This window comes from Hylobates moloch, unplaced genomic scaffold, assembly GCF_009828535.3.
Source record: "Hylobates moloch isolate HMO894 unplaced genomic scaffold, HMol_V3 SCAFFOLD_15, whole genome shotgun sequence".
Lineage (NCBI taxonomy): Eukaryota > Metazoa > Chordata > Mammalia > Primates > Hylobatidae > Hylobates > Hylobates moloch.
Genome location: NW_026652290.1, coordinates 94950853 through 94962956, shown reverse-complemented (window position 1 = coordinate 94962956; position 12104 = coordinate 94950853). Strand labels below are relative to the sequence as shown.

The following is a 12104-nucleotide window of genomic DNA, read 5'->3' as shown; positions in this document are numbered from 1 at the left end:
TCTGCTCCCTACCCCCAGAACGAGCGGGAGAATACTAGCTATGATGTGACCACCCTGCAGGATGAGGAGGGTGAGCTGCCTGACTTTCCAGGTAAGCCCCCACCTCCCCACGCACTCCCAGCCGCCTTGTCCCCTGGGGCCCTGGGAGACGGAGCCTGGGCCTCTGGGTGTGGGGGAGTTTGAAGCTGGGAGGGAGGTTTGTACTCATCCATTTTTTAAATTCTGCTTGCCTGAGCCTGCCCTGGGGACCCTAATCCACCACTCCAGCCCCCCACCTCCTGTCCCCCTGTGGCCCAGGCCCCCGGGGCCTGACTCTGTGTCGCCCTCCAGGGGCCGAGGCGCTGCTGTCCAGGCAACTCAGCCCGTCGGCCCAGGAACGCCTGGCCTCGCTACAGGAACAGGTGGCTGTGCTCACCAGACAGAACCAGGAACTGATGGAGAAGGTCCAGGTAGGGACAGTGAGGCTGGGGACAGATCTGAGGACCTAGGGCTGGTTCCCTGAGGTCAGGGTGGGCAGGGAAGGTGGCAAGGCTGCCCTGTGTCCCCACAGTCACATCAACTCCCGCCAGACTCCTGACCCCACTCCACTCCCCAGATCCTGGAGAACTTTGAGAAGGACGAGACACAGATGGAAGTGGAAGCTCCGGCAGAGGTCATCCCTCTTGCCCTCTATGACTCTCTCCGGGCCGAGTTTGACCAGCTGCGCAGGCAGCACGCTGAGGCCCTGCAGGCCCTGAGGCAGCAGGAGACACGAGAGGTCCCCAGAGAAGAGGAGGCAGCCTGTGGGGAGAGTGAGGGTGCTGGAGCCATGGCCACCAAAAACGGGCCAACCCACATGGAGGTAAATAGCCCAGTGGCTCCAGAAACCAAAGTTAATGGAGCCGAGACCATAGATGAGGAGGCTGCAGGAGATGAAACCATGGAAGCCAGGACTATGGGAGCTATGTCCATGGGAGCCAAGGCCACGGGAGCTGAGGCCACAGGAGCCAAGGCCACAGAAACAAAACCCACAGGGGCTGAGGTCAGAGAAATTGAGACCATAGAAGAGGAAGCAAACATGGAAACTAAGCCCACAGGAGCTCAGGCCACAGACACAGAGGCCACAGGAGTGGAGGCCATGGGGGTGGAGGCCACAAAAACAAAAGCAGAGGAAGCAGAAATGCAGCCCAACGGAGTGGGTGCTGGGCAAGCAGAGCCCCCAGTCACAGGGACCACAAACATGGAGGCCACGGGCTCTAGGGCCACAGGGGTGGAGGCCACAGGAGTCAGTGCCACAGGTGTGGAGAACCCAGGGGTAGAGGCCACGGTCCCGGGGATCTCTGCTGGCCCTGTCTTACATCCTGGTGCCGCAGAGGCCTCGGAAAAGCTTCAAGTAGAGCTGGAGACCAGGATCCGTGGCTTGGAGGAGGCACTCCGGCAGCGGGAGCGGGAGGCAGCTGCAGAGCTGGAGGCGGCCCTGGGGAAGTGCGAGGCCGCGGAGGCCGAGGCGGGCCGGCTGCGAGAGCGTGTCCGCGAGGCCGAGGGCAGCGGGCCCAGTGGGGGCGGTGGCGGTGACACCACACAGCTGCGGGCGGCCCTGGAGCAGGCCCGGGAGGACCTCCGAGACCGGGACTCCCGCCTGCGGGAGCTGGAGGCGGCCTCGGCCTGCCTGGATGAGGCTCGGGCCAGCCGGCTGCTGGCCGAGGAGGAGGCCCGGGGCCTGCGGGCCGAGCTGGCCCAGCGGGAGGAGGCGCGGCTGGAGCAGAGCCGGGAGCTGGAGGTTCTGCGGGAGCAGCTGGCCACGGCCAGGGCCACCGGGGAGCAGCAGCGCACGGCGGCCGCGGAACTGGGCCGGGCACGGGACGCCGCTGAGGCCCGAGTGGCTGAGCTGGCTGCGGCCTGCGAGGAGGCGCGGCAGGGCCTGGCCGAGCTGCGGGAGGCCTCCGAGGCCCTCCGCCAGTCCGTGGTGCCGGCCTCTGAGCACCGCCGGCTGCAGGAGGAGGCCCTGGAGCTGCGGGGCCGGGCGGCCAGTCTGGAGCAGGAGGTGGTGGCCACGGGCAAGGAGGCCGCCCGGCTGCGCGCGGAGCTGGAGCGGGAGCGTGTGTGCAGCGTGGCGCTCTCAGAACACGAACGCATCGTGGGCACCCTGCAGGCCAACGTGGCCCAGCTGGAGGGGCAGCTGGAGGAGCTGGGACGGCGGCATGAGAAGACCAGCGCAGAGGTCTTCCAGGTGAGCAGGGCTGGTCACCACCCGGGCCCCACCCGTATCGGCCATGTGGCGGCCTGTTTTAACCCGACAGCCTTGAGGTGTTTTGACCGCATCAGTTTTACTTGAACAGACCTACTTTATTTTATTTATTTATTCATTTATTTTTGAGATGGAGTTTCACTCGTGTTGCCCAGGCTGGAGTGTAGTGGTGTGATCTCAGCTCACTGCAACCTCCTCTTCCCGGGTTCAAGTGATTCTCCTGCCTCAGCCTCCCGAGTAGCTGGAATTACAGGCACCTGCCCCCACACCCAGCTAACTTTTGTATTTTTAGTAGAGATGGGATTTCACCCTTTTGGCCAGGCTGGTCTTGAACTCCTGACCTCAAGTGATCCACCCACCTCAGCCTCTCAAAGTGCTGGGATTATGGGCATCAGCCTCCGCGCCTGGCCTTGAACAGACATTTGACCCTGCAGCCGTCCTGACCTCTTGGAATTTTCCACTTGTGTTTTCTCTCTTTCTTTCTTTTCTTTTCTTCTTTCTTTCTTTCTTTCTTTCTTTCTTTCTTTCTTTCTTTCTTCTTTCTTTTTTCCTTCCTTCCTTCCTTCCTTTCTCCTTCCTCTCTCCTTTCTTTTCTTTTCTTTTCTTTCTTTCTTTCTTTCTTTCTTTCTTTCTTTCTTTCTTTCTTTCTTTCTTTCTTTCTTCTTTCTTTCTTTCTTTCTTTCTTTCTTTCTTTCTTTCTTTCTTTCCTTCTTTCTTTCTTCACCCCCCTTCCCTTCCCCCTTCCCCTTCCCCTTCCCTTCCTTTCCTTTCTTTTTTTTTCAGACAGGGTCTGGTCTGTCTGAAAAGTCACCCAGTCACCCAGGCTGGAGTGCAGTGGTACAATCATAACTCACTGCAACCTCCACCTCCTGGGCTCAAGTAATCCTCCCACCTCAGCCTCCCAAGTAGCTGGTACCACAGGTGTGCACCACTATGCTCGTCTAACTTTTTAATTTTTGTAAAGACAGGGTTTTGCCATGTCGCCCACGCTGGTCTCAAATACCTGAGCTCATGGCCGGGCACCGTGGCTCACGCCTGTAATCTCAGCACTTTGGGAGGCCAAGGTGAGTGGATCACCTGAGGTCAGGAGTTTGAGACCAGCCTGGACAACATCGTGAAACCCTGTCTCTACTAAAAATACAAAAATTAGGTTGGCATTGTGGCACGTGCCTGTAATCCCAGCTACTGGGGAGGCTGAGGCAGGAGAATCACTTGAACCCGGGAAGCGGAGGTTGCAGTGAGCCAAAATTACACCACTGCACTCCAGCCTAGGCGACAGAGCAAGACTGTCTCAAAAACAAAACAAAACAAAACAAAACAAGAAAACAGTAGCTGGGCATGGTGGCACCTGTGGTCCTAGCTACTTGGAAGGCCGAGGTGGGAGGATCACTTAAGCCTGAAAGATTGAGGCTACAGTGAGCCATGATCGCACCACCGCATTCCAGCCAGCAGTGCAGCTCTGGAGCAACAGAGCAAGACCCTGTCTTAATAAAAAATCCAAAAACAAAAGAACAAAGTAGAAGGGGTATATGAATTCTGGGGTCTAGCATCATTGAAGTCTTAGTGTCCTGAGAGTCATGCGTGGGCTTGGGCCACAGGTGCAGCGTGAGGCCCTGTTCATGAAGAGTGAGCGACATGCAGCCGAGGCACAGCTGGCCACAGCAGAGCAGCAGCTACGGGGGCTACGGACCGAGGCGGAAAGGGCTCGCCAGGCCCAGAGCCGGGCCCAGGAGGCTCTGGACAAGGCCAAGGAGAAGGACAAGAAGGTGGGTGCCCCGTCTCCCACACTCAGTCAGGGAGGCATCCACTCAGCAAAGGTTGGGGGCAATCTACGAAGGTCCCCACTGCAAGGGCCTTGGAAAATCCACCCATTTTCCAGAAGGGAAACTGAGGCTCAGAAACGGAAGGGGACCTGGTTACAGCCTCTGACAAGTCAGACACACACAGGCTGCTGTTCCAGGTACTAATTATAACTACAGTTACATTTATTTTATTTTTATATTTGAGACGGACTTTCGCTGTGTCACCCAGGCTGGAGTGCAGTGGCATGCTCTCGGCTCACTGCAACCTCTGGGTTCAAGCAATTCTCCTGCCTCAGCCTCCCAAGCAGCTGGGATTACAGGCACACACCACAACACCCAGCTAATTTTTTATATTTTTAGTAGAGATGGGGTTTCATCATGTTGGCCAGGCTGGTCTCGAACTCTTGAGCTCAAGTGACCCGCCTGCCTCAGCCCCCAAAAGGGCTGGGGTTACAGGCGTGAGCCACTGCGTCTGTCTCCACAGTTACATTTATTGAGTGCTTACTGCATGCCAGGCCCTGTGGACTTGATGCATTTAATCACATCCAGTTCTCACAGGATAGGGGCTTTTATTATCCCCATTTGAGGAAACGTAAGCACAGAGAGGTGAAGTCACTTGCCCAAGGTCACACAGCCATGCAGTCTTTCAGCTGGGTTTGTACCCACGTTCCCACTTTTTGTTCCTAAACAATACTAATGATGATAACAACAGCCTCCAGGTGTTAGACTGGGAATTTTTCACACATGACCTTTTTTTATTGTTGTTTTGTTTTTTTTTGAGGCAGAGTCTTGCTCTGTCGCCCAGATTGGAGTGCAGTGGCGTGATCTCGGCTCACTGCAAACTCTGCCTCCTGGGTTCATGCCATTCTCCTGCCTCAGCCTCCTGAGTAGCTGGGACTACAGGCACCTGCCACCACGCCCGGCTATTTTTTTGTATTTTTAGCAGAGACGGGGTTTCACCAGGTTACTGGGATGATCTCGATCCCCTGACCTCGTGATCCGCCTGCCTCGGCCTCCCAGAGTGCTGGGATTACAGGCGTGAGCCACCGCGCCTGGCCTCACACATTACCATTTTTAATCTTCCTGCAACCCTAAAAGCCAGAAAGCTTTTTTTTTTGACAGGGTCTCACTTTGTCACCCAGGCTGGAGTACAGTGACGCAATCTCAGCTCATTGCAGCCTCGACCTCCTGGGTTCAAGCCATCTTCCTGCCTCAGCCTCCTGAGTAGCCAGGACTACAGGTCCGTGCCAACCATGCCTGGCTAATTTTTTTGTTTGTTTCTTTTCTTTTTTTTTTTTTGAGAGAAAGTTTCACTCTGTCGCTCAGGCTGAAGTACAGTGGCACGATTTCGGCTCACTGCAACCTCACCTCCCGGGTTCAAGAGATTCTCCTGCCTCAGCCTCCCAAGTAGCTGGGACTACAGGCGAGTGCCACCACACCCGCTAATTTTTGTATTTTTAGTAGAGATAGGGTTTCACCATGTTGGCCAGGCTGGTCTCAAACTCCCAACCTCAGGTGATTCAGCCTCCCAAAGTGCTGGGATTACAGGCGTGAGCCACCATGCCTGCCCTGTTTTTTTTGTTTTTTGTTTTTTGGTAAGAGACGGGCTTTCGCCATATTGCCCAAGTTGGTCTCAAACTCTTGAGCTCAAGCAATCTGTCTGCCTCGGCCTCCCAAAGTGGTAGGATGATAGGCGTGAGCCACCGCACTTGGTTTCAGAAAGTATTTTTGTCCCCGTTTTCCAGATAAGCAAACCGAAGCTTTAAGAGATGAAGTGAGTGGCTCAAAGTCATGCAACATGTCACTGGACAGGAGACGAGACACCCAGAGTCCCAGGCGCTTCAGCATAAAGTATGACCCAGCCTCGACTCACTGTGGGACCTTAGACCAGACACTTCACCTCTCTGAGCTTCAGTGTCCCCTCTGTAAAGGGAGGGCAAAATTGCAGTTAGGATGATGGTTTATCTATAGCCTGGTTTCTTCCCTTGCGCACTGTGGACACCAGGGCAGGATCATTTCCTGGGCTGGGGCCGTCCTGGGCATTGCAGGGGACTGAGCAGCGTCCCTGACCTCCACCCACTCCATGCCAAGAGCTCCTCCAAGTGGTGACAACCACAGATGTCCTCACACAACACCCAGTGTCCCCTTGGGGGGCAGAATTGCCTCAAGTTGAGAACCCCCGATCTATAGTAATAATAAGGCCCAGCATTTATTGAGTGCCTACTGTTGACCAGGCACAGTTTAAACTTAATCTTTGTGCAGGATCACAGCAACTACTAAGTTAAGATCTGTTGGCCGGGTGCGGTGACTCATGCCTGTAATCCCAGCACTTTGGGAAGCCGAGGCAAGTGGATCACCTGAAGTCAGGAGTTCGAGACCAGCCTGGCCAACGTGGCGAAACCCCGTCTCTGCTAAAAATATAAACATTAGCCAGACATGGTGATGGGCACCTGTAGTCCCAGCTACTCAGGAGGCTGAGGCAGGAGAATTGCTTGAACCTGGGAGGCGGAAGTTGTAGTGAGCTGAGATCATACCACTGCACTCCAGCCTGGGCAACAGAGTGAGACTCTGTCTCAAAAAAAAAAAACAGACAAAAACAAAAACAAAAAAATGTGAAAACCAACCTTAGCTTGTGGGTTGTATAAAAACAGGTCGCGTTGGTAACCATAAGCATCTAAAATATAAATAAATAAATAAAATTAAAACAGGCTGTGGGCCAGATCACCTTAGAGTGATCGCTGACAGCACCCGCACCCCCAGATCACAGAACTCTCCAAAGAAGTCTTCAATCTTAAGGAGGCCTTGAAGGAGCAGCCGGCCGCCCTGGCCACCCCTGAGGTGGAGGCCCTCCGTGACCAGGTGAAGGATTTACAGCAGCAGCTGCAGGTAAGGGCTAGGCTGGGCAGGGGCCAGGGGACCATCAGGGTGGAGGAGTCCAAATATTTACCAATCAGCACAGTGCAGGTGGGAATCCCAGGAGAGGGACTGGGGTAGGCAGGTGGGGTCCACATCACATGCACAGCATGGCCAGGAAATATTTCCTTTATTTTTTTTGAGACAGGGTCTCACTCCATCGCCCAGGCTGGAGTGCAGTGGCACAGGCTCGGCTCACTGCAGCCTCTGCCTTCTAGGTTTAAGCAATTTTCATGCCTTAGCATCCTGCATAGCCGGAATTGCAGGCACGCACCACCACACCCAGCTAATTTTTGTATTTTTAGTAGAGATGGAGTTTCGCCATGTTGGCAAGGCTGGTCTCGAACTCCTGGGCTCACATGGGCCTCCCAAAATGCTGGGATTACAGGCATGAGCCACTGCTCCTGGCTGCCCCCGCCTTTTTTTTGGACATAGGATCTTGCTCTATTAGGCTGGAGTGCAGTTGTGCAATCATAGCTCACTGAGCAGCCTCAAACTCCTGGCCTCAAGCAGTTCTCTACCTCAGCCTCCCAAAGTGCCTGGCCATACATATATATATATGTATATATATATATTTTTTGAGCCAGTCTCACTCTGTCACCCAGGCTGGAGTGCAGTGACACAATCTTGGCTCACTGCAACCTCTGCCTCCCGGTTCCAGGTTCAAGTGATTCTCCTGCCTCAGCCTCCTGACTAGCTGGGACTACAGGTGTGAGCCACCTTGCCTGGGAAATTTTTTGTTTTTTTGAGACGGAGTCTCACTTTGTCGCTCAGGCTGGAGTGCAGTGGCATGATCTCGGCTCACTGCAGCCTCTGTCTCCCGGGTTCAAGTGATCCTCCTGCCTCAGCCTCCTGAGTAGCTGGGACTACAGGCACGTGCCACCACGCCAGGCTAATTTTTTGTACTTTTAGTAAAGATAGGGTTTCACCATGTTAGCCAGGATGGTCTTGATCTCTTGACCTCATGATCCGCCTGCCTCGGCCTCCCAAAGTGCTGGGATTACAGGCATGAGCCACCGCGCCCGGCCAATTTTTGTATTTTTAGTAGAGACGGGATTTCATCACGTTGGTCCAGGCTGGTCTTGAACTCCTGACCTCAAGTGAGCCACCCGCTTCGGCCTCCCAAAGTGCTGGGATTACAAATGTGTGCCACTGTGCCCGGCCATATTTTCATATTTTAGCAGTCGGCCATCAACATACAGGCTTGGGGTGCAAAGGGTGCTTTTTGGTGTGTTTTGCTCGGCGGGGAGGTGGTCCTGCTCTTCTGAGCGCCCCTCCCTCGTGCCCACAGGAAGCTGCCAGGGACCACTCCAGCGTGGTGGCTTTGTACAGAAGCCACCTCCTATACGCCATTCAGGTGAGTGGCCCAGCTCCCGGGTGCCCGGTGGCTTTGGGCATGCCACGGCTGCTCTCTGGGCCTCAGTTTCCCCTTCTGTAGAGTGGGAGGCTGGTCCTGGGGAGAGGTTCGTGGCGTGTGGGAGCCCACCTGTGTGCATTTCCCTCCTGGCTGGCTTGGTCTATGGGAGTGGCGGAGGGACCTGGGGCAGCCGTGGGGGGTACACTCAGGGTCTCCCTCTACTCCCCCGACCCTAGGGCCAGATGGATGAAGATGTGCAGCGGATTCTCAGCCAGATTCTGCAGATGCAGAGACTCCAGGCTCAGGGCCGCTGAGAAAGGCCAGGCCCAGTGGCTACACTGACCACGCCCACGCAGGGACCTCACCCCCCTGCAGGCCCCTTGCAGACCGGCTTCACTTGGCCCCATCCAGGCCCATGCACTTGGAGACCAGCCTGGGTCCCTGCCCCACCATCCCCAGCTGGCTGCATCACCCCACCTGGTCTCTGCACACACACACTGGTCAGTCTGGACCCGGGGCATGACTGCCCCTCCCCCACCACTGGAGAATCTGTGAGTCCCTGTGTCCTCCACATCCAGATGCCAGCCCGAGAATAAAGGCATTCTGTGCACAGGACCCATGAGTGCCGTCTGCTTGCGGGGCTTGCACTGCAGGGAGGGGAGGGGGTGGCCCAGAAAAGGAAGCACTCACACCCCTCCCCACCTACCCCACGCCACAAATCAGCCATCAGGATAAACCCCATCTTTTTTCTTTCTTTTTTTTTGAGACGGAGTCTCGCTCTGCCACCCAGGCTGGAGTGCAGTGGCGCGATCTCGGCTCACTACAACCTCTGCCTCCCGGGTTCATGCCATTCTCCTGCCTCAGCCTCCCAAGTAGCTGGGACTACAGGCGCCCGCCGCCACGCCTGGCTAATTTCTTATATTTTTAATAGAGACGGGGTTTCACTGTGTTAGCCAGGATGGTCTCAATTTCCTGACCTCGTGATCCTCCCGCCTTGGCCTCCCAAAGTGCTGGGATTACAGGCGTGAGCCACCGCACCCGGCCTCTTTTATTTTTTTTTTATGCGGAGTCTCCCTCTGTCACCCAGGCTGGATTGCAGTGGAGTAATCTCGACTCACTACAACCTCTGCCTCCTGGGTTCAGGTGGTTCTCCTGCCTCAGCCTCCCGAGTAACTAGGATTACAAGGCACGTACCACCACGCCCGGGTCATTTTTGTGTTTTTAGTGGAGACGGGGTTCCACCATGTTGGCCAGGCTGGTCTTGAACTCCTGACTTCAGGTGATCCACCCACCTCAGCCTCCCAAAGTGCTGGGAATACAGGCATGAGCCACTGTGCTCAGCCTTTGGATAAACTCCATCTTAATGCAATATTTCAAAAAGGCAAAATGGGTGCAAAAAAAGCGCATGATGAAGTAAGTATGGAAATGTGAAAGGCAGGACTGGCCGGGTGCGGTGGCTCATGTCTGCCATCCCAGCACTTGGGGAGACCAATGTGGGAGGATCACTTGAGCCCAGGAGTTGAAGACCAGCCTGGGCAACATGGGGAAACCCCATCTATATCAAAAATACAAAAATTAGCTGGGCATGGTGGCACATACCTGTGGTCCCAGCTACTCAGGAGGGAGGATTGCTTGAGCCCAGCAGTTAGAGGCAGTTGCACTCCAGCCTCGGTGACAAGGCAAGACCCTGCCTCTAAAAAAAGATTAAAAAAAAAAAAAAAAAAAAAAGGAAAGACAGACACTTTACTAAATCCTAAGGCTGGCCATGGTGGGAGCCCCCTGCCCCCAGTCTCTCCCTGCCCCTTGGCAACTCCCCTGAAATCCCCACGGGTTTCTTGGCGTTTTTCAGCAAACAGAGGGGAGGTGGGAGTGGGAGTGGGGATCCCCGAGTCTGTCCAGCCTGCCCCTGGGGGTTTCCTTGTTCCTGGGCATCCTGATCGCTGGGATATCTGCGGTGGCAGCTACCTCCCCAGGCCTGCGCTCCTGTGTCTCTCTCTGTCTCTCCTCTCCATGTCTCTGTCTTTTTTTTTTTTTGAGACAGAGTTTCGCTCTTGTTGCCCAGACTAGAGTGCAGTGGCGCGATCTCGGCTCACTGCAACCTCCGCCTCCCGGGTTCAAGCAATTCTCCTGCCTCAGCCTCCGGAATAGCTAGGATTAGAGGCACGTGCCAACACGCCCAGATAATTTTTGTATTTTTAGTAGAGATGGGGTTTCACCATGTTGGTCAGGCTGGTCTCAACTCCTGACCTCAGGTGATCCACCCATCTTGGCCTCCCAAAGTGTTGGGATTACAGGTGTGCGCCCTCCCAACCGGGTGACCTGCCCACCTCAGCAGCCCAAAGTGATGGAGATTCTCATTCTATCTCCCAGGCTGGGGTGCAGTGTTGTGACCTCGGACTCACTGCAACCTCTGCTTACTGCAACCTCCGCCTCCCAGGTTCAAGCGATTCTCCCGCCTCAGCATCCCAAGTAGCTGGGATTACAGGTGCGCACCACCACGCCCTGCTAATTTTTGTATTTTTAGTAGAGACGGGGGTTTCACCATATTGGCCAGGCTGGTCTCGAACTTCTGACCTTGTGACCTGCCCACCTCAGCAGCCCAAAGTGCTGGGATTAGAGGCATGAGCCACTGCACCCAGCCCTCTGTCTTCTTCTCTTATTTCTCTGTCTCTCTTTCTGTGTCTCTCATCTCCCCGTATCTCTATTACTGTCTTCCTCTCTTGTTTCTGTCTCTCTTTTGTCTCTCTTTCTCTGTCTCTGTCATCTCCCCATCAGTCTTTTTGTTGTTGTTGTTGTTCTTTTTGAGACGGAGTCTCACTCTGTCACCCAGGCTGGAGTGCAGTGGTGTAATCTTGGTTCACTGCAACCTCTGCTTCCCGGGTTTAAGTAATTCTACTCCTCAGCCTCTGGAGTAGCTGGGATTACAGGTGCCCGCCACCATGCCCAGCTAATTTTTGTATTTTTAGTAGAGACAGGGTTTCACCATGTTGGTCAGGCTGGTCTCGAACTCCCAACTTCAGGTGATCCATCCGCCTCGGCCTCCCAAGGTGCTGGGATTACAAGTGTGAGCCACCGCGCCCCACCATCTCTCTATCTCTGTCTATCCTACTCTCTCATCTCTGTCTCTCTGTGTCTCTCTGTCTCTGTCTCTCATCTTCCCATCTGTGTCTCTCTTTCTGTCTTCCTCTCTTATCTCTGTCTCTGTGTCTTTCTCATCTCCCTGTCTAGCTCTGTCTTCCTCTCTTATCTCTGTCCCTCTGTATCTCTTCTTCTGTCTGCTCTCTGTGTGTCTCTCTCTGTTTCCATCATCTCCCTGTCTCTCTCTGTCTCTGTGTCCTCCTCCTCTCATCTCTGTCTCTCTGCCTCTCTCATCTCTGTGTCTCTGTCTCTCTCATCCCCCTGTCTCTCTCTGTCTCTGTCTCTGTCATCTCCCTGTCTATCTATCTCTGTGTCCTCCTCCTCTCATCTCTTCTGCCTCTCTCATCTGTGTCTCTCTCTGTGTCTCTGTCTCTGTCATCTCCCTGTCTCTGTATCCCTCTATCTCTGTGTCCTCTTCCTCTCGTCTCTCTCTGCCTCTCTCATCTTTGTCTCTCTCTGTGTCTGTCTCTGTCATCTCCCTGTCTCTCTATCTCTGTGTCCTCCTCCTCTCCTCCCTCCATGTCCCCGAGCCCCTGCCTGCCTGGGGTTTCCCCCGCTTCAGGGCAGCGGAAGGAAGGCCAGCAGGACATGCTGTGCTGGGAAAAGCCAGCAGGTCTCCACTTCTCCCTTTCACAGCCTCCTCCCCCTGCCCCCACTCTTGGGGCCT

The 12104-nt window shown here is 54.9% G+C and overlaps 1 protein-coding gene across 7 annotated transcripts in view; it reads left to right on the top strand.

Annotated features, from left to right (window-relative positions):
* ANKRD24 (ankyrin repeat domain 24) overlaps positions 1 to 8914 on the top strand; it is a 41600-nt gene extending 32686 nt beyond the window's left edge. For all 7 annotated transcript variants that reach the window (XM_058428904.1, XM_058428903.1, XM_058428902.1 and 4 more), the window contains 7 exons: positions 19 to 91; positions 331 to 449; positions 596 to 2209; positions 3826 to 3993; positions 6790 to 6915; positions 8234 to 8299; positions 8536 to 8914. In XM_058428904.1, coding sequence (XP_058284887.1) covers positions 19 to 91; positions 331 to 449; positions 596 to 2209; positions 3826 to 3993; positions 6790 to 6915; positions 8234 to 8299; positions 8536 to 8613 — 2244 coding nt within the window. In that variant the 3' untranslated portion in view covers positions 8614 to 8914. The remainder of the gene's footprint in view (positions 1 to 18; positions 92 to 330; positions 450 to 595; positions 2210 to 3825; positions 3994 to 6789; positions 6916 to 8233; positions 8300 to 8535) is intronic.
* Positions 8915 to 12104: the final 3190 nt, after the last annotated feature.